The 23,518-nt window shown below is 37.5% G+C and overlaps 1 protein-coding gene across 2 annotated transcripts in view; it reads right to left on the bottom strand.

Moving 5' to 3' along the window:
* The window catches only part of lpgat1 (lysophosphatidylglycerol acyltransferase 1), a 43,459-nt gene continuing 19,941 nt past the window's right edge, over positions 1-23,518 (bottom strand). For both annotated transcript variants that reach the window (XM_065268726.2, XM_065268724.1), the window contains exons 4-8: positions 21,221-21,316; positions 20,240-20,516; positions 13,898-14,024; positions 2,250-2,356; positions 1-2,159 (exon numbers count right to left, since the gene is read on the bottom strand). In XM_065268726.2, the coding sequence (XP_065124798.1) occupies positions 2,008-2,159; positions 2,250-2,356; positions 13,898-14,024; positions 20,240-20,516; positions 21,221-21,316 (759 nt within the window). In that variant the 3' untranslated portion in view covers positions 1-2,007. The remainder of the gene's footprint in view (positions 2,160-2,249; positions 2,357-13,897; positions 14,025-20,239; positions 20,517-21,220; positions 21,317-23,518) is intronic.

The raw sequence follows: 23,518 nt of genomic DNA, 5'->3' as shown, positions 1-23,518 counted from the left end.
GTCACTGCTGCGCATGATTTTTATTCCAGCACAATTAATTTGTGTTGTAAAATGGCTGGGTAGCTAGGAAGAGAAACAGGAGTACAAAATGAAATTCATGGACCATTCTATTGTAATTTGGTAAAATTGCTAATATATAGATATATCTCACTTTTTTAACATAAAACCATACTTATGAAAACAATTGTTACTCAGAACTCCCCAGCATTTCTTGCGTCCGACGGGAGCTCCTGGCGGTGAGGTTTATGGTGACGTGGCCTGCTCCGAATGCAGTCTGCATCTAACTTGGCTTTAGCTTTAGTCTTGTGGCGTCATTCACATTTCGATCTGGCAAGCTATGGAAACGAAGTTCACTTTCACGTGTGACATGGCTTGGGTCAAGGGGCAAGTGACAAAACAGTGCAACATTTTCAACTACAAATACCTAATTTGTACATCTAAGCATCGTTCGCCACAACATGGGCTTTTATTTTTGAGTACATTATTGCTGGACCACGCCCATATTCCGTTCGGATATGAGAAGCGGACACAAAGATGACGCCATTATTCTTCCCGTAAACGGTCCGATTTCACTCGTGGAAAACGTGTTTTTAGTTATTTTCTCTCAAGTTTATGAGCTCCATCAAGATAGTCTAAAGCTAATCTAAAATATTTTGTGCCTCAACACAAAAAAAGTAATCTACGTCTCTGGTCCTTTTGTCCAAGCACAATGTTTTTTCTACAATACGCCCACATGATCACTCCAGAAGAGAGAGCAAATGGGGACATCCGCCTTTGCTTTCCTTCTCCAACATTCATGATATTTCAAAAGTAAAATTTTTGAAACTAAACATCATTACAGCTCGGACTCCTTTCTGTACAAGATTAAACGCACAATAGGGATTAAGAATTAAACGAAATTAAAATCTATTAAACAGATATTTGCCAACACTCTGATATAACATGAAGCTACCAGACATTGTGCATCTAAAACACACAGTCGCACAATCACACAGGCAGGTTACGCTGTCACTTTTACACAAGTGAGATCAACGGACTCACAAACAAAACAAATCAACAAAATTAAAATCGTTTTTTTTTAGGACAGTGAACAAACACAAGTTCAGTCAGTAAAATGTCTGCCCCCCTTCGATCCTACGATATAAGCATATGGCTTAAATATTTGTAAAACTTTGGAGATGAGGGGTATTTTCTTCTTGTGTGGCAGTTGTGTGGTGCACTTAGATGCGTCTATATGGCATCGATTGCGTAAAGTCCCCCGAAGGAAACGGTGGCCTGGCCCTGTAAATGTTTCAGAAACTGTTGAAACAAGAACCAGGTTCCTCTTCACAATGACTTCTCCCGAACATCATCGAAAAAGGCGCTCCCGTTCCAAGCAGGTGCCTGTCAGTGTAAACAACTTCACGGTCTCTCAATACTGACAAAACACGCAGAAAACGGCATCCAGTCGACACGAGGAAAAAAGCCACGAGGGAGGATAGATGAAGGAAATCTGGGGGGCACAAGGATTCATAGTGCAATGAAAGCCAGCTGAGGCTCTTCCAAACAGGACACAAGTCTCTGGAAAAAAAAAAATCAGTCATCCTGTTTGGTGTTCATCTCAAAAGAGGGGGAGCTCACATGGCTAGGCGTGAAAATGAATGACATACAGTTCTATCTCTGACTTTTTCCTGAGCCTAATTTTGATTGTAAGTAAAAACAACAACAACAACAACAAAGAAAGAGGTGTGTCCAAATGTGCATGAGTAAACAATTAAATGTGCATAATTTGAGCGCGCATGTGTAAACATGTTGTACTGGTTCTATGCAAATCTAAAGGATGAGCGCATGTGTCTGGGATTGGGTAGATGTGTCACTCCGAGGTCAGGATGGGGGCCGTGATCGAATACAGCAGCTCGAGACGTTCTGCAGGGTACATTCATCCGTTCCGGTAATGAATGTCAATCTGGGCTCTCGGTCTCTGGCTTTTCCGTCTCCATCCTGCACGTTTTGGTCTCCTCTTTGATCTCAGAAGAACCAGCAGTAGACGTGATGTAGAATGCTGTACCACATGCAGCCTGAGGCGAAGGCAAACGTTTGGACTAACAACAACCAGGCGTTGTCAAGGGTCATATTTCGCGAGACCATCTCCTTTTGGCCATCAAGTGGAGGGAAAGTTCCTGCGAGACAAAGGGACGGTTAAAGAGTTTGAAAGTGGTCGAAGGATAAACGTTTATAGATTTGAAGCAACTTTAGTTTGGTGGAACTACCTGTCTTGTAGAAGTGAGACAGAAGTTTCTCCTTTTCCACAAATCGCTGATACAGCCAATCTGTAAGAGCTTCTGTTTCTACTGGGACGTCCTTTATATGGTATGTCCTGAAACACATTTAATTAGGAATTTATTAAACACACATTAGAAACATTACAATTAAAATGATAAAACATACAGTTGGCTTTGGATGCTGTCAGATACAGCTCCACAGCTGTGCCAAAATACATTATGGGGCGGTTTCCTGGACAGGGATTAGACTAGTCCTAGACTAAAACAAATTTAAGCGCTGTCCAAACTGAAAACAACTTCCACTGACATACCTTAAAATACATCAGTACCCTTTGTTTTGCCTCAAAATGCACACAAGTAATGTTTTTAGTAAGGCATGTTTGTTCAAACTAGTTATATTTCCTAATTAAACAAAGGCTTAGTCCTGGCTTAAGCTAATCCCTCTCCGGGAAACCACCCATATATGTGATCTTGTCTAAAATCTAGGTTAAAGTCTTATAATCTAATAATGAGATGAGGAGCATCAAACTTCGATTTCAATCTCTGAAATTCAGTCAAAATCTCAAGTTTTTTTTACAGAAACCTAGCTAAAGACTTTAGCTAGGTTTTCACAGACTGGGTCACATTTTAAAATAAATAATTTAATGTATCTCTTTTGCGGGTAATCAATGCGATATTGTAAGAAAGAGATTCACATTTTAAACTTTATAAACTATAATAATTAGCTACCGATAATACTACGTTCTTTAACTCATGCGATTCACTGCACAATGCACCCATTTAGCGCTCACTACGCTAAAACTCTCTCGTGAATCTTGAGTCCAAGATGAGGTTGTTACCGGAAGCTAGTTATTATGAATTATAAAGTTTAAAATATGGATAATTAGGGATCGACCGATTATCGGTCTGGCTGATTATCGACGGCGATATTAAGCATTTTGCCGATCATCGACATCGGCCATATTAAAAACTGATTTGCTGATAAAGTAATATAAATTTGAAATGCGCTAATTTGGCTCTGATGCAGCCAAGGATTTAGTTAGAGCCGTCGGAACACGGGACTCTATTCAGTTGCCTAGTGCAACGCTCGCCCACCACCCATCTGATTTGTTGAGAGTCACGAGTCCGGCCAATCAGCACAGGAGGCTGAATACACAGCCGAAAGCATTTGCTAACTCGAGCTGCTTTGCATTGATTTCGCTCTGTAAGTCATGTCATTTAAAAAAAACGAGCCATTTTAAAGCATAAAGAACTCGAGCACTTACGTTTTCAGTCAGTGCTCTCATGCACGCGCACACAGCCGTCTCTCAAGCTGCTCGCAACATGTGACAGATCAAGTTATTTTTTGCGACTTGTTTCTTACACATAAATGTTCAGATACACACACGGGTACGCTTAAAGGCCTGTCTTGGCGACATATATACTTAGGAATTGGCTATTGAACCAATTAATTGTGCCGATGATATGGTATTTATGTTATAGTTTTATGAAAACATTTGCAGTCTTTTCAACAACATACACAATGAAGCTGTAAAAGCAATTAATTTATTTACACTTATTATATAAATTCAAATTGTTTAGTTAATCATTATATCCATAGGATAGTTCATCCATTGATGTGCAACATGATTAACTAAATAGTTCTCCTATTGTATGCAATGATAAAATCATCAGAAAATAATTAATATATTTATTTAATTCAATGCATTTTTTAAATAGTTTTTATGTATATATAGTTTAAGCATTAAAGGTTTTTGTCAGAGCCTGTGTCTTAATTTTGACATTAATTTTCATTTTTACATCAGACATATCGGTTGAAAATATCGGTTATCGCTCCACTCTATCTGTAATAATCTGTATCAACATCGGCCCTGAAAAACACATATCGGTCAACCTCTAGTGTGAATTACTTCTGTGAAGGATGAATGCACTTTTTTGTGGTTTAAAGTCAGAAGTTCTTCCCTGATCCCTGTTTCTACCATTAAAAAGCTTGTTAAATAAGGACCATTCACATGATACGTTAACTATAACGATAACAATGTTAGCGTCCACACGACCGAACGATAACAATAAATTTAATTCGCTTTTGGGGCGCAGTAAAATCATTTTCCTTCAAATGGCATTAACTAATATTGGATATTTCCTTTAATAAAAACGCTTGTAATTGTTCATGTGTCATTCAATGTATAAATATGCTGATCTTGTTGCATTTACACAGCGGGCAACCAGCAGATGTCCTTAACACGCTGTGTTTAACTCTAAACAGTGAATCTTGTAGTAGCTTGTGTTATCTAATCTCTTACCTTTTGAAAAAAGCATTAAATAATGAATTTTACAGTAACTGCATCAGGGCTGGATACCTGAGGTAAGTTTATGTTAAGCTTCTCCACACTTTCATTTCAAATGCACGTGCACTTGAAGCTCAAATAGATTTGATTGGCTGTGATTGGTTTATCGTTCAGCAGTTAGAAAAAAAGCACCCAGAAAAATGATCCCAACAATATCTTTCATTGTATCTTTATCGTTATAGCTATTCCCTATTTTTAAAACAATTCTTTATAGTTTTAGTTGTCGTTATAGTGGGAATGGCCCTTAAATGTGTTCGTCTGAAAGATGCATCTCAGATTGCTTGAGGGTGAGTAAATCATGGGATAATTTTGTTATTTGGCTGGAGTATCCCTTTAATGATGGCTGGAGGTGAAACTGACTTTATATTTAGACATGTATAATTATTGTACGGATTTTCTTTTACAAGTAAAATGGGCCCAAAAAAGGTTTAACTCACAAGGACACAATGCTATAGAAATTGCATAATTGAGGTGTGAACATTAGACAAGAAACGCTGATTGCCTGGAGCGACGGGATCACAAAAAGTAGGACAAAAAATAGCTGATATTAACTGCAAAAGACTATTTTTAAGTGAAATTAGATAAATTATTAGAAACCATCAGCAATCCCCTTTAGTCTCCTGTGCCACTGTTTTCCAGAACTGTAATCTACCTGAAGTCTCTTGAGCAGTAATTCTCAAAGTGTGGTCCGCCAAAAGATGACCTAAAGTAGGCAAGTGTTTATACAATCGTCACTTATTTATGTAGATTTTTAATGCACTTGCGAAACTGTGATATCAGTTCTTGCCTTTCTGTTTTAATAACGTAAAAATGGATCGGTGGCTAAACCATAGAGGAGTCAAAATAAAAGAGTCAACTGAAAGCAGCTAAAATCCACAGATCTATTAGTTTTGAAATGTAATTAGTTTTTGTTCATGTGTAAAATCCCTGTAATTTCAGTGATTTTGGACATTAAGGGGAACATTTTTTTTCAGTATTTTATTGTTACCATAGTTACAACCTTAGATTCATATACTCACCACCTCAGTTTTAAACTAAGGGCTCTTTGGAATGACATTAAGTGGAACCTAAGCTGTTACAGTATGTTAAATTGCATTTTTTTCCACACATGCAGTTTGTTGTTCATATTAAGCTGCAACTCATTTCACATTTACCTTTTCAGATGAAATAAAATTCATATAATAATTTCTGAACGTAGCATTGCATTTGTTTTAAAAAAATTTTGCTTTTGACTTGAAACAGTTGCATATTAAACTTAAACTTAGCTTATCCTTCCTATTTTTTTTTTTGGGGGGGGAGTGTTAGAGTGGGATTCTGTGAGGTTGTCCTCATAAAAAAATTGGAAGATAAAGTGGTCCTTGGGCTGAAAAAGTTCGAGAAACACTGATCTAGAGGAACGACATGTCAGGTTCTCAGAATCCTCAAACATAATCCCCACTTAAATGAATCACAAGCGGGCAATCTGTGTTTATTTTCCATATTCATTTACATCTCTTTTCAATTCTTCATTCTTTTCAAATGTGTTTCTTTCGCTACCACACATATAGTCATGCTTTATTTGTAAAAATTCAATAAATACGCCATTTCGGTTCAACTTGGCATAGTGATATGAAACTATAATGCGGTCGGAAAGACCTTGAACTACTTAATAGTTGTGTTTACAGAAAAACAATGCACACTGTAAGAACATATGTCAACCAATCAGAATAAAGTTTTCAACAGCCTCATGACATAAACCCTAATAAATGCAGATTATTTCTCTTCATTTAGGGAGGTTTAAATGTGGCCGATACCACCAAAATGTTTAAACGTGGTCGATTCAAAATCAATTCTCAAAGGCCATGAATCTATTTTTTTTTTTATGAAATAACCTGATCCTGTTTGATTAAGGAATGCGACTTTTCTGTTCTGACTTCTTTCAGCATACATTTTTCATCTTGCATCAAAAATGTATTGTATTTAACATAATTGTATGCATTTGAAAATTAGAGATGGGTTCTGTTTTATGTACCCAAGTGTACCTAAAATAAAAGAGTTTAATATACAGGTTTGTGGCTATTAATTTCTTTTGATTAATTACCCACTTGTAAACTTATGTTCACTGTTCTTTTTCATAAATATAGTATTTGTATTAAATCTGTATTCATTGAGTCGAATCGAGAATCAAGCATAAAAATCGATCCGAGAATCATAATCAAAAGGAGAATCGATTTGATAGCTTGTGAATCAAAATCGAATCAATCTGGAACATCTGAATCGATACCCAGCCCTAGTAACTTATTACTTTTTCGCTCTCCAGAAGAACTGAAAACGTGCTACGTGTTTCCGGTATTTGGCAGTACTTCAGACTAGTAAAATGCTGAAATGTCTCATATGCCATGCTGCAATTTCGATGGGTGGCACAAGTATTAACAACTTTAAAACAAGTAACTTAATATAGCATTTGAAGACGTGTCACCCAGAAGAACACGATGGTTACACAAAGGGAAGGAGAGAGAAGGATGAGCTTGGCTCTATTACTCAAGTCTCTTATTTCACAACATTCACTACAAACAATGCATATTGTTTCAAAGCTATTTTACAGAAAATGCATTCTTATATAAAAAACTTGAGATAATTAGCAAACCCAGAAATGCAAACTACTTAATTTTAGGTAAATTTTGCCATTTTAATTTAAAAAAGAAATTTAGATTATTTGCAATGTAACGATATTGCATTGACTGTCAGTTAAACAAATAGAAACAACAGATGTTTATAGACCGTTTCATCGGGCGCACGTGCGGTGACGCGATAAGCGTGCAATCTTTACTTCCGGTTTCTGTTTGTTTAATGTTATGACTAGTTGCTGAAACTGAACAATTAAATAAATACCTCGTCGAAAATAAATGTTTTGGGTTCCTATGTAATCTACGTGTTGTTTATTTTGCTTGTTGTATAAATAACCTACTTTAAAAGGACTTTGTTGTTATTTATTCTTCGCAGAGTTTACCGGAAGTTACGTGATGACCACGAAAGCTGCTTGTTTATGTTGTTACTGCTGAAACCATCTCTAGCATTCAGTATAAGATAAAGTATGAATGTGGGTATATTGTGGATTAAATAAGAATGGAAGAATTTACGAGAGGCCAGAACTGTTATCACATGTAATAAAATGGCTTTACTGTTTTGTTAATATGATTTGTATTTTATAATATAAACCTTACCACCTTAACTAACACATTTTCTGCAGGAAACCTTGTATTCCTTGATTTATTTGTCGCACTGTTTTTATACAGTTATATACTAAAACAACCTTTCAGTTTACAGTGTTAGATTTTGAATTTGAATAAATAATATAACTGTTAAATTTATTTCAGATATTAAAAATACTCTTGTTCACTGTATGTGTTTTGTGTATGATTTATTAAGGGATAAATATGGCGCACACCATAAAATAAAGTAAAACAGCCAGGCATTGGATCAGTACTCTGTATCGGTAAGAGAAAAATGGAATCAGAACATCTCTACCTCCAATCACATTAAAAAACAAAACGCCATTACTTTCCAGGCTTGTTTAGTTAATGCACTCGAAGGCAAATGGCTCTTAACTTAAAAGCAGGACTTCCAGATTGCTCATTCATATTTCTACAAGCAGACAGCTTTCTTCCCCATACAGTCTTTACCATAGTGCAATGATTAACATACGCTCTGACACATTACGGTGCTCATGTGGGATCAACAAGTTCAAATTTGACTTTCAACACCGGAAGCCCAATTTCACTTTTGTAATAAGAAAAAAAAAGACTTAAGAAATGAAAACGCAGGCACTGCAGACCAGATCCAGTCTAGAGACCTCCAGTCAGTTAGCATGGTGAAGTGGAGAGCTCAGCTCTTTACACTGCTGAGAAGTCTGACAGGCTTAGCGTTTCTGCTGATTTACATGTACAAACTGTTGGCAGTCGTTTGAAAACACACAGAACCGCTGCCTGGTCAAAGCATTAAACCATCTCTTACAAACAAACATAGTACTGACAGGGTGTGACACACCAAATATTTCAAAACATTACAAAACAATCATTTCCCGAATAATGGACTTCCCCCTTGAAACAGCAAGCGCCACTTACTGACTCTATCTACAACTGTAAATTATTAACCACATTCACTAATACATACAGTTATCTTTACAGCTATATGAGACACTAATGATTATTATAGACTGCATCATTAATGATACTAGATGATCTTTATACTACAAACCTACATCCCATCAAAAAAACCCTGTCTGTACTACCACCATCAATCTAGAGCAAACAATAAATGAAATAACACACAAAAGTCTACACAACAAACACAGCTTAAATTCTCAATGAAAATCAAAATGTAAACAAATAAATAAATGACATGTAAAAGCAGCAAATAAATAACATCATATAGCAGCAGTTACACTACCATCATCCATCCATCCATAGTACTAGCACCATCTATTCATACATCCATAGTACTACCACCATCCATCCATCCATATCATTTCATCCATCTACCCATCTATATTGAGCAAGATAATATGTGGATAATATAGAGACATTTGGTCATTAAAAGATTACTCCACTTTTATAAAAAAAAATCCTGATAATTTACTCACCCTATGTCATCCAAATTATTAGGGCTGCAACAACGAATCGATTAAATAGATAAAAATCGATTACTGAAAGTGTTGGCAACGAATTTCATAATCGATTCGTTGTGTCGCGTGACGCAGAGACGTTTAATAAAAAAAAGGGAAAAACTTCAGTTAAGCGCGGAGCGGAGTGAACACACTCGCATTGCGTCACAAACCGCCTAATTCAATACTATATAGTAGGCAAAGAGAACGAGAAGTAGTGCTTTTCGCCTACTATATAGTATGGAAGTATGCGGTTTGGGACGGAGTGTCGGTCTCTCTCGCGCACTGTTGCTTGCAGAGTTCGGCTGCAGTCACACCAAAAGCGCTTTAAACGCTTGCAAACGCAAGGCGCGACGCACTGCCTTTTTATAAAAAAGAGCAGTGCGACGCGGCTTTTCATATTGCTAAGCAACCACCGAGTCAGCTGTCTTGTCAATCAAATATTGAAGCGTGAGCGCTCTTTTGCTGTTAACTGTCATATCAGCAGAAACTTTAAAAAAGAGGACGCTTGCTCTGACCTTGTTTAAGGATGAGAGGTGCACAAACACACAGGAGAGAGTGAGCGAGTGGTGTCCGGTTCTTCAAAGCAACTGTAAACTTCCCTCACCACAACGTAAGGCCCGCCTCTCCCCTCATTCGATTGGACAATGGAAAGACACGAATGACGTCAGGCGCTTCTCCGCTCTCAGCGCTCCTTCAAAAACGCGTGCGCGGCAGGCGGCAAAAAACCGCAAGGCGCTCGGCGCGCATAAACAGCGCGCAACCGCGCCCTGCCCATAGAATATCATTCAAAAAAGGCGCCTGCAACTGCCATAAACGCTTTTGGTGTGACTGGTCCCTTCGGCGCCTCATATACAGGGCGGAGAAAAGACAGGGCGGCGGAGAAAAGATTAAAAAACAGCGGCGGTAGAGGAAAACCACATGTCAGTGTTTTACTCCTCCCAAACGTAAGCGCGTCACCTGGAAGTTATAGCCGGCAAAGAGGTAAACAAACAAAGACGACACGCTTACGCTTTATGGAGCGACTACAGCGAGTAAACAAAGTTTCTAGAACGAATAACAAACTCCAATGATATCAAACAAAGAAATAAAACTTTGAGAGAGATGTATGAACGCTTTTCCCCGTCATGGACCTGTATGTTAAATCATCGCGCCATCCCTCTCCCTCTGTTCTGTACTGCGCGCTCCAGGTCATGCCGAGCAAGGAGACGCGCGTGCCCGGCCCAACATACAGTAAAACATACAGTAAGTGCCGCCTGTTGTTGCATAAACATCGTCTTACATTTTTTAAGGCGAAGTAATGAATGGTGTATTTGCATTATGCGCGGGAGTAGAAGATGCATTTTCCGTTTTCACAAGACGCATTTATGTTTTAACAAATGAGATAGCTATCCGATCAAAGAAAACACATAAGTCAAATATAAGGTACAAAGCTGTCACTGGGGCAGTACCCTTTATAAAAGGTCCTAATATGTGCCATTTAGGTACAAATATGTATCTTTGAACTGCCAATATGTACTTTTGAAGTACTAATATGCACTTTTTGGTAAAGGTGTACCTTTTTGAAAGGGTACTGTCCACTCCAGTGACAACTTTTGTACTTTTATTTCTGAGAGTGTACTCATATACTATCTTTTTGATCCCATCAAGAGAGGCTTCAAGGAAATGTATCATAAAAAGTCTATATATTTGGCAGATGTAAAGCATACATGTGTATTTTTTTGTGTTAGTCCATTTTTATTTTATTTTATTATTATTGCAACAGCTCAGGTGTGTTCAAGGAGCAACATGTTTGTGCAATTTCTTCTCTTTTAGTTCTGTTTTGAATAAGGGGTTGGAAATGAATGCTTTTCTTGTTTTTTATCCGATTCATCGATTAATCGAACAAATAATCGACAGATTAATCGATTATTAAAATAATCGTTAGTTGCAGCCCTACAAATGATGTCTTTCTTTATTTAGTCGGGAAGAAAATAAACGTTTTGAGAAAAACATTTCAAGATTTTTCTCAATTGAATGCATTTAATTGGACCCCAACAGTTCACAGTTTCAATGCGGTTTAAAATTGCAGTTTCACCACTTCAAAGGGCTATAAACATTCCCAAAACAATTCCTAAACATTCCCATACAGGACTTATCTAGCCACAACTTCTCTTCTTCCACTAGCCGTGAGACGCACCAGCTTGACCTTACGCATTACATATGCACGTCGAGAGGTCATGCGACATTTCTTATATTTTCATCAGCTGATAAGGCAAGAGTGATCTTTGTTAATCTCTACAGTACCACTGATAATAACATACAATAACTCAACAATATACAGTACATCCATATATACATCTGATCTTTTGACTTGTTTATCTTCACTTCACCACACACAAATCAATAGGTGTGGAGTAATAAGGCCTTAGGGGACAAATTCCAGAAAATGCCAGGCAATTACATGAGATACGCGTCTTGGGAACAGAAGTCACTCGAGATACATGGAACCATCCACGGCCCAGATCTATACACTGGATCACGTGTTTACACTATTAGAGGACCGTGTAACACCATAAAGATTATCAGCAACATGTAAAAATTGCAAAAGCTAGGAGTACGTGTTAAACCATTCATCGTTTTCTTATTAGTTGTATGTGCGGTTCAGGTACAACTGTATAAATTCTTACAGTATGTACAATATGAATAAACGTATACCCAAGTATACCTTGTTTGTAATTGTACGGAGCATGCCCACACAGTAAAAGTAAATATACAATAGGAAATTTCCTGTCCTACATAAAAAAATATTTTAAAAATACATACAGTACACGTACACACAATTCTGATGACAACATTTGAATCACGTGCACTGTACGCTGCCCCCCATGTACGAGATAAAAGTGAAGTATGCCTTTAGTGTCCAAATACCCTGAGGTTACAGTAAGGACGATTAATTATTATTAAAGGAATAATTCACCCAAAAATGAACATTTTGTCATCATTTTTCTCACTCTCATTAAAAGCCCTATTTACTTCCATAGTAGGAAAAAGGAATAGTATGGAAGTCAGTGGGGCCTCTGATCAGTTTGGTTACAAACATTTCTCAAAATATCTGTGTTCATCTTCAAGAAATGTAGTTTAGTCACATTTAGTCTTCAAAATTCATAAACATTGTGTTCATCTGTAAAGATTATCTTGTTGGACAAAATGTGTAAATGTTAAACTCTTGCAATAATCCAGAAGTCTATGGGGTAAAAAAAAAAACTTTAAAAGTCAGAAAATTTTATCATTTTAATGTCTGACAATTCTATAACCTGTGGAAACCCTGCCAGTTTAACACGTCAACTGATATACTGACCCAACCCTTAACAATGTCCTAATCCAAACCAAGGAGTCATAAACTAAAGATAAAGAGCAAACACACTACGTATGAACATCTGATTGTGTTTGATCTGACGACCATAAAAAAAGTCTTCAAGTGAAAGAAACTACATCCTTCAAGCGGCAGATACAAGTAAACAGAAAGTGCCCTTGCATCCACTCAAACTAAACAAGTGCTTGCAAAAAGGTCAATTTTTATGCCATTTCAAAGTCAGTCAGAATTAAATTCAGCCTGTTATTGATGAAGGATAGATCTGACTCACAGTCGCCCTCCGCGCTGCTCTCGCCAGCCAAGAGTGTGAAAAGAGCAACTGTGCCCGTTCAGCAGGATGGTTGCTCACTTTCGTGTACATCAGACGTATATGCTTACATCTCTTATAAGTGAATCAACGGACCAAAATTTGAATTGAATTTGATATTTGAGTGATTCAAACCTTATTTATGTCTGACAAAAATCAATTATGTATTGCAACTAGACTCCTCTCAAGTTTATTAACCATTAATGTGGCACCAACTGAACATGTCAAACCAAAAGGTCTATATTTACTTACACTTAACTTGACACTTTTGTTTCTAGTTGCCAGCGAGGCTGTTTTAGGGGAGGTGTAGAGATAAAACTGCAGTCATTGAGGAAATAAGCATAGAGGAGGTCATAAATCACTGCTCTGCTGCCTCAACTGTATCAGTATACGGTGAAAAGCAGGACAAAAGTGTGAAAAAAATAATCTGTCGATGTGTAAAAGGAAAGCAGTTTGATGACTCAGAGTTATCACCCTCCCACCTGCCAATGGTTAAAGGAATGTCCCAGGTCAAATACCTCATGCGTCAGAACACAAGAGAAATTTTAGGAGCAATAGGAATTGAACAACTTGTACAACACATACGCAATAGTCACATAGGCCTACGCTATAATCAAACTATAATAGGCTACAATTCCAATGTTGATATACAATATTTCTATTTTATATAATTGTTTTATATTGTGGACTGTGGATGGCGTTACCCAGTTCAGAACCAGATACACTGATGACAATGTCGTGTCTGGGATTTTTGGTTTATTGATTGATACACAAAGCATCTTTAAAAAGAGACTTTTATGATGAGATGAATGTTTATAGTTGTTTTGTTGTATATTAATACAACCCCATGAAAGTTTTTGATTTCTAAACATGGCTGAACTGTTCAGATTCAGTACTAGAAGTCATCAGAGAGCATTTCAATTTGTAGGTTACAAAAACAATGCTATAATTTGCTCTGTAGTTTGAGCTAAACACATTTCTTACCTGTAGTGCACATGTGTGACTATTGGATCTCTGTATCCAAATATCCACGTCTGAATATCCATGGGTCTTGCATTAGGGTAGGCTATAGTCACATCTATTACCCACTGGAGTCCTTTAGGTTTGTTACCTGGGGCAAATACAGTATATTGACTTATGTTAGTGAACCCATTATTTACTGTAAGACACTCATGTACCGTATTAAACAATAAACACTGAATGCTTTTCTCATCTTCTCAGCCAAATGGACAGCTGCCTTTTTGATGCACTCGGTAAAAAAAAAACTGAATAAACCACTTATACTTCATTAGCAGGTTCATATATTGAAAAACTTATGTAAACTACAAATTAAAAATGTATTGCGGCAGTATCCTAGACAGGTTTATGTTTAAACCAAGACTTAAGCCGAAAGTATACTAGGGACATATGCGCGCCGTCCGCATGATGTCATTTTCGTCATCAGGAGGGTCCGCGGTCGTCGATCGTCCGCGTGCAGCTCAAAATTTGAGACTGCGCGGACAGTGCGCGTACATTCGTCATACAACAGCGCATGCGCGTGAAAATATTTAGACAGGACACTCCACTACAAACAATTATACAAAGGAAATAGACAGCATTTGCACACACACTATCGTTTTTCTTCTTTAATTTTTACTTCTTCCAAGAACAGAAAGCTGTGGAGCATGTTTGTTACCATAATGTTTGATTCCTGTTCTTTGTTGTCTTGGCTTCTTTCCTTCACCTATCCTAATGTTTTAATGTACTGTAAATGCCACCAAATCAGTGCTGCCCTGATGGTCTGGTAGAGCAATAATTTGAATAAGAAATCATTTGTATTGCCTATACTGCCGAACGCGGCCATCCGTGTGTAGCCACGGGGAGTATACTTGGAAAGCTGCGCGAGCCGGTCGCGGAGAAAAAATATCCTGGCCTTAAGTCTTAGTTATATTAGGACATTAAGTAGTTTATACAAACATACTTTACAAAAAAGAAAAAAAAAATGGCTATTATATAAGATTAAGGATTGTCAGTAGAAGGTGTTTTTAAATTTAAGCAGCTCAAACACAGACTTTAATCTGGGCCTAGAATAAGCCCTGTCTGGGAAACTGCCCAATTGAGTTTGTTACTACTACACTTTCCATCCATGCTGATTTTCCATATACATGCTGTGTCCGAAACACATTCAGTATTCCCTATATAGCGAAAGACAATTGAAAATAAGTGAGCAATTTTGGACACTGAAGTAAATACCATGCGTGAGAGAGCTGTCGCAAAGATTCATCATAAACCCTTACTGTGCATTCACACCACTGCCGGATAGAGCGTCAAAGTGGACGCCAGAGGTGGGTAGTAACGAATAACATTTACTTTGTTACATTTACTTGAGTACATTTTTTTGGGTAACTAGTACTTTTAGAGTAAATTTAAGGATGGGTACTTTTTACTCTTACTCAAGTACATTTCTAGGGAAAAAACTGTACTTTTATTTTGCTACATTCGGCGGCGTTACTGCCCTACTGTCAAATGGTAATAATTTATTAATATATATATATATATATTTTTAAAGTTTATAGGGCGTGTTCGAAAGTTTAGCGAGACATGCTGCGTCACCCTTTAGCGCGCGACCGCGCGGTCACCCTTTAGCGAGTGTCAACCTCTCTTTTTCTAAAGTGTCATTGGCAGGGCAGCCAGAGCTTTTTATGCTCTCATCGGCGGTAAAGTTTACAGGCATGAAACGATCAGGGGTGAAAAAGGTGAGAAGGGTGCTCGAGGGGAGATGTGGCCTCTGTAAACATTTGACTAGTAACCGAAACCATGTTAAATTAAATGGATTGATAAATATGGAAAGCTGTAACAAGTAGCATTCCCTAACTATTTTACATCTGCAATCATTTTATTTTGCCATAATCTGACCATCAGTCGCAAGGCCATACAATTTTAAGTTGGCCTTGGAATAGGGTGGACCTGAAGGCCTACATCTAATTTAAAATGACTTAATTTTACAATATAGTACTGGTTAAATGAATTACATTATGGTTTTTGAGTCATGGGTTGAATAATTTTCAGATAAGCAAAAAAGTGATGTGGGAAAATAAAATAAGAACAAATCAAGAAATTACAAGCATATAAAATCTAAAAGAACAAAGTAGCAGTATTGATTAGGTAGACAAACAGTATCAAATTAATATAACACTGTTTTATTATATAAATTAATATAATTGATCTTTTTAAAGCTATAAAAGTGATTTTCCTTTTGTCTTCTGTAGTTTGATTTACATAATGACTCAAACATAAGCATTTCTAATAAGAGGAACTGTCCCTTTAACAACGGAGAAGCGCTGATCTATAGACTGACACATATGATCCACTGCTCACTTTAAATAAACGACTGTTTTTATGAGAATACTTGCAGAGACTGAAATTGCTTAAATGTTACTGTAAACGGTAAACTTTCTCATTAACAGTATTAGTAACAGTATGTTCTTATTACAGCATTTCATGCAATATTTTGCAGTTTCAGTACTTATATGTTGTTTTAATTGATTGACACCTTAAAATTCTAAAGTTATAGTTTTACAGCGTTTTCTGTTGACTTTACGCCCCGAAGGCAGTCACTCTATGCATCTTCAACAAACGTGTATGACGAAGAACAGAGAAAGACGGATGACATCACAGTAGCGCGAGAGCCGTTCGAAAGCAGACTTCCTTATAACTTCTTGATTTAGTCTCGTAATACTTTGATGTCACCTGCCTGCCTGTCAGTTTTTTGCAGCGCAGCATAAGCTCAAACAAACCTAATGTCTGGGATAAATGTTGGATGACGGCGAAGGGTGCGTCTCCAAACAACGTGCGCATACCCCCTCTCCCCCCCAAAAATGTTTTCTCATGGGATCTACACAATTCACGTGGGTCACTTAAAACGGCGAATTTCGCCGAAAGGTGAGGGATTTTCATGCCTGAGTTTACCTGCTTACTGTTTGTCACATTTGTCATGTTTATTGTATTAAGTGATAATAAAAAGAACAAGACAATTGCTTGTCATATTTATTTAATGTTATGTTAATTTATTATATTTAATAAAAATATGTTTTACATTTTAAATAAAATATATCGCATACATTTTTATTTTTTTTAAAGTAGAAAATAATTGACAACAACAACTAACACAAATGTATAAACATAAATTTGTGGTGTTTACTGTCAGTATCCAGTTCAGTGTTCCAGTTACGCGTTCTACAAGGAAGCAGTTTCAGACACGGACGTAAATTTAATTAGTATTGGTGGAGCCAACAACAAGCCTCAGGTTGCACACAACTGTGAAACTAAATATAAAAATGTAAAACATGCAATGTAACTGCTGTCAAGCTCCTAACGGATAACAGTATTCAAATATCTTGCATACTGTATTCAAAGTTTTCTGATGTGTGAAAAAACTATACAAGATATTGAAAATACATTCTATTGTTTAGGTCATTCTGTACAATGAAATGTTCAAGTTTATCTTTAAATGTACTGTACACTGAGAGATTATAATGCCTGTCTAAACATACACTATATGGACAAAAATAAAAGAACACACCACTTAATTTTTAAATCCAGGTGTTTTAATCAGACGCACTGGAACAAGTAAACAAAATCATCCATCTAGTCATGAAGTCCAGTTACAAACATTCGTGACACAAAACGGACAATACTATAGTTCTAACTATTTGGGAACAGTTTTGGGAAGGTCCTTTCTATTTCAGCATGACTGTGCCCCCGTGCACAAAGCAAGGTCAATATTCAATAACTTTGGTGTGAAAGAATGTGACTGGCCCGCAGAGACCCCTGACCTGAACCCCATCAAACACCTTTGGTATATAAACTGTAAAAGAAACTGTAATGCAAGCCTTTCCATCCAACATCCATGCCTGACCTTATAAATGCACTACAGCATGAATAGGAACGATTTCCCACAGAAAACGCTCAATATCTTGTGGAAAGCCTTCCTAGAAAAGTGGAAGCTCTAATAGCCACAAAGAGGGACCATAATAAACTCCATAATAAAGCCTAATGTGCCTAATTGCAATGTCATTAAAGTCCTTGTTGATGTAATAGTCAGTCATCCCAATACTTTTGTCCATACAGTGTATTTAATGGAAGACATTAGTTACTAAACACTACATGTAATTATCTTGTTGTGTTTTTTTGAAGCCAAACCTATGCTTTCCCATACATTCATTTATTTGTGGCAAATCGCCACACATGGCGTCAGTTGCCATGCTTCACTGTGACTCTAACGATAAAGTGCTGAAAAGTGCGCAGTCGTGTGGAGTTACCCATTATTTACCCATCCCCTTTGGCAGATGTGCCGTCACAAATAATCCAAGTCTGTAGGAAATAGGGCTGGGCAAAAAAAAATCGATTTTTCGATTAATCGTTTTTTAAAACGTGGTCGATTAAAAATCGATTCTCAAAGAGCAGAATCGATTTTTTTTTCATATTTATTTCCGCAAACATTGACCGGAGGAATGGAAGCATTTTAGATTTCGCAAGCAAGACGTGTTGTGGCTTTTAATTTCTTTTTATTAATTACCCACTTGTAAACTGCTGTTCACTGTTCTTTTTTATTAATATAGTATGTGTATTAAATCTATATTCATTGAGTTGAATCGAGAATCGAGTATAAAAACCTACCCGAGAACCGGAATCGAAAATCGGAATCGAATCGATTTGATAGCTTGTGAATCGAAATCGAATCGATCTGGAACATCTGAATCGATACCCAGCCCTAGTAGGAAACACTGCAAACGTGTCAGAAATCATTAGTTGACAACAATGCCAAGCCCTTCATTAGGGAGAGCAAATATACAGTGTGAGGTGCAAGAGCAGGGCTTTAGGGTGCACTCACATTATCCAAACCAAACCAAACCATGCCCCAGCGCGATTGTCACCCCTCCCTACTCCCCCAGATGCATGCACTCACACTGTACTTCTTATCGATCCGAGTTCGGGCGTGCTTTCGTCTTTAAGATGCGATTGTTTTGAAAAAAGCAGGAAGTAAAGCTCTCTCTTAACACTGGAACCCACCGTAATGATAAGTCTGTGTTTTTTATTCTGAGTCGTTTGGTGCGCGATTACAGACAGCCCTCTCACATGTCATCATATTGCTTAGTTGATCGGTCACGTGTGCAGCTCGGACATTCACGTAACCCTGCTGCGCGAAACAAAAGGTTTTTACGGAGGCAGATGAAGGTGAGTGGTCGCGCAACTGACGTCTTCACCTTTTGAATCGCGCTCAGGCGCGATTGCGCTCACACCACAGCCTTCCGCGCCTGAGCCCAAGTGAACCGCGCTCCGGCCCACCTCTGCAACCTGGCCGCGGCGCGATTAAACAATCCGCTCCCAGGCGCGGAACGGAGCGATCACACTAGTCAAACAAACCAGGCTTTGGGGGTCAAACGCGCCCGAGCGCGGTTTGGTTTGGATAGTGTGAGTGCGCCCTTAAGACTAACATCTGAGAGGGGCTTAATTTTGAAACTACATCCAAATGTGTTTAATGCATAAATTACCAACTAATAAAAATAATTTATTGTTTTTGGATAAACATCTCTATTAGCATCTTTACCATAGTCCTAGTTAGTTAATTTTTTTGTAAACAGTAAACCTTACTGTATGCTTATTTTTACTTTTTTTATCTTTTATCTAACTTTTCTGAAGTAAACATTTTATTCTCATTATGTCTACTATAACAACGTTATATTAGTCTATATAGATTAACGTCTTGTTTTAAATAGATTCATTGAGCACAAATGTTGGACATGTTAAATTAATTAGTTATAGTTACTTCTCACAAATAGTTTGGACAACAATGCTCGAACTGTGCATGTGCTTGTGTGGGAACAAACACTTACGCAAACACATTTAAGCAAACAATTAGTTATAGTCACTTCTCACAAATAATAACTGAGTTGGTAACTGCATAACATCATTATACAAGTAATTAATTACCATGGAAAGTAACTATTACGTTACTATTATGTTATAAAAAAGTCCATATGTCAAATAAAAGTCTCCAACCACCTTAGAAAGTGAGAGAGAGCCTACTCGGATGAAAATCGCTTAAGTGAGATCAATCATAGTAGTTTTATTGTCAGTAACGGCATTGTACCGGTAATTCGTTTGATTACTTGTTACTAAAAAAGCAACACCGTTAGTAACGCCATTTATTTATACAGCTGTTATTCCAATCACTGTTAAGCACTTACATTGAGCACTGCTGGACCTCAGTATGGCACTTATAATGAGGAAAATTTCTAGATATTCTAAATATGCGAGCAGCCTGTAAGTGTTTTGATCTCTTACTTTGACATGGTGGAGATCCATCTGTTCCCAGGGTGCCATTTTCCTGCTGGGGTCCTAAGTTTTTCAGGATAATCTGAGTGGCACCCAACCGTGGCAGTGTAACGTGAGTCAAATGAGGCAAGTCATTCTTTTTGCCAAAGGACTGACTTATCTCTCGCCTCTTTCTCAGGAATCCGCCCTCAGGAAACAGCACAATCCACTTCCTGTCTCTACTGTAGTAATACCTGTCCAGGTGATCCTGCAGGTAAACTAGCTGTTTTTCTCGATGTGCTTTGCCCTGCAGGTGATTCAAGATAAGTTTGTGTCAAAATAAAGTTCAAATAAATGTCTTTTTTAGGGGGCATGTACACCAAAGTGTTTAAATGTGAATGAAAAGCCAGACGGATGGCGACTGTAAGCACTTGCCAGCTTTATTTCAGCTGAGCGCTTTGGTTGCTATGATACTTCTGCTTTCTTTATTAGCCATTTAACAATGCGCCGGTTGGTTTTTGTGATATTTTTCTCCTGCCCCTCCTCCACTGTGATTGGAGGGCAGAGTGAGAAGTGACATTGACTAGCTGAGCGTTTCACCCAAAGTTGAACATTAGAAAAAACGGTAAGTGCCAGCGCTGAGCACGTACAAAACCCGCCAGCTGCTGGAATTTTGTCCTTACAGTGGGTATGTGTGGTGCTTACATTTGAAACAATTGAGAACATACGCTGGCATAAACGCCTTGGTGTGCACGCCCCCTTACATCCCCTGTAAACTGCAGAGTAGGGATGCACCAAATTTTTGGAAAATTAGTTTTTTGCTATTTTCGGCCAAACAGCGAAAAGGTCGAAAATTTTTAACGAATAATGAGGTTTTTGATGACGCGATCAAATAGCAACCAGCGGAGAGTGAGAGACACGCAACTGCAGCAAACATGTTGGTAAAAAGCATTTTAAATTATCCGAGAAAGACTTTATTAAACATTGTGTTTACAAGTGCACATGCCTTACCTGCCTGATGAAGAAATCGCCATGAATTAGGGAGACAATTCCAAAATTAGTGTATTTAAAAACATGGTCCATCAACCACATCATCTTTCGTACAACCTGGTAAAGAAAGAATTCAACATCTGATTACAAACCAGAATCTGGAGAAACAAAATGTGACAGTGTCTGTAAAATCCAGGCTAAAGTCTCATAATCAAAGTATAAATTTATGATTGTCAAAGTTTGATTTCAGTCATTGATTACAATCTTTGACATGATCTTCATTAATATTTTGAAAAAAGATCAAGGTTTTATTTTTATAGAATGTTCTTTATGTATGATGATTTTATAAACAGTAATGTTTCACAATAAGTGACACACTAGTATTAGCAAAAAATTCAAACCATTAGTGCTACCCTTAACAGTGTTTCTGCTATATACATTCAACCGTGGCGGCCCGCCACTCCTAAAACATCCCCGCCACGCCTGCGGTTGTGGATAGAAGGGACACAGCAAACGAAATCTCGTTGGATGAGCACTGTTTTATCCTAATCCTTTAACCAAACCCAACTCTAAACACAAAATTTCACACGATTGTAGGATGTATTTGTATCCAATTTAGCCAGAACCGCTGTTTTCATCCTAATAATCCGACCTCCAAATCTAATCCTTAACTTTTCGGCATTTGCTGTATCCCTTCTAGACAAAACCCACAGCGTCAGCTCGCAAAAAAGCTACCGAAATGTCCGCTCTGCGAGACTGGCTGTCTAGAAATAAATTCCTTTCTGGATTTGCGTTGTTCACTCATTTATAAATAAATCTCCTAAAATATCATAATTTCCTCCATGGGTTTAGTTTCATGCACAAATAGATTTAAATCAACAGAGGATTATTAAGCTACGTTTCTGTTTTGAGAAATAATAATAAAATAAATAAGCCTATACGAAATATGTTGCACTTAAATAATTATTAAATTGACAAAACGAATAAAAAAGTATTTGAGTTTCTGTTCTTTTTTTGTGACGCGCTCTAAAACCAAACCAGCAGAAAGCACGTCATGTTTTTAATGATTATAAATAAGCACAAGGTTTTCTCCTTATTGTGAGTTTACACAAATAAAAATACATCATTTGAAGTTTCGAATGTTGTTTTACTTTTATCTTTATGACTATAAATTTAGGGTAATTTAAGCTGCAAGGTCATCACGCATATGATGTTCACCGGCGCATATCTACACCAACACAGCGCAGGGCTGCGAGAAAAGACATTTTTAAACTTTTGATTTAACATATTACGAGTTTTTTGGACATTCATTTGGAATCACTGTACTCATATTATCAACTTATCGGGCCATTAGTTATTCAGTATAGGATAGCGCAGCGCACTGCTGAGCGCTCAGCTGTCAGTCAATCGTCTGTGCTTTAGATCGACACTCACAAAGTTTCACATTAAATGATAAGATATTTGTCCAAAAACAAAAGGCTAAATACTGAATACTACTTATATGCGACTCAGTGTTTCCTCTAGGATTTTTTTCAGCTGTGGCGGCAGGGGGCGCCCATGATGATTATAAATGTAAAAAAAAAAATTAATGTAGAATATAGGCTACAGTAAACTAACATGTATTTTTTTATAATTTTCACGCTGTCATTTACTTTTCCTTATATTTATAGCATATTGCTTTTCTATGTTTGATCTAAACTGTATTTTCTTAAAAAACCGTTACACAGCTGCGTACGTAGTTCGGATATTTCATTGTAGTTTTAATGTAGTGTGCATTGCAAGTTCGTCCTCGTGTTTAGCGTACAGAGCTGTTACAAAGTCATGCAGTCCTGTTTGATAATCCGCACCGCTGTGATTGACAGAACAACCGACCAGTTATCCGACATCAGCAGCAATTTTATTTCACACCCGTACCATTTGACATAAAGACTGTGACCCCGAGCCGGTCACACCGCAAATCGCGCAGTTAAATATAAACCTTTACCGGTCTTCAGACAGATCTTAAACACAAATAAGCACGGGTCATTTAAAAACGAGTCGAATTTTGGTCTTGGATGTTAGACCCGCATTTAATCTTGTCTATTGAGTCCCGACCTGCATCTACAACACAAATGACACGCGAATAGCCTATTACACCCGTTAGATCAAATATTATGCGGTTCACCCGCGGGTACCCCGACCCTGCTGTTTCGTCTGAAAACAGATAAAACAGTCTCACCGTCTGCCTCAAGTTTCTATTACCAACGTTCTTCTCTTCCACGGGAATAATGTACGTTTCCTTACAAACAGATTCGGCTATTAATGTCTTGCAGTCGCATA

The sequence above is a fragment of the Paramisgurnus dabryanus genome, chromosome 12, assembly GCF_030506205.2.
Source record: "Paramisgurnus dabryanus chromosome 12, PD_genome_1.1, whole genome shotgun sequence".
NCBI lineage: Eukaryota > Metazoa > Chordata > Actinopteri > Cypriniformes > Cobitidae > Paramisgurnus > Paramisgurnus dabryanus.
The sequence above is the reverse complement of the archived record's forward strand: the minus strand, read 5'-3'. Positions and strand labels throughout refer to the sequence as shown.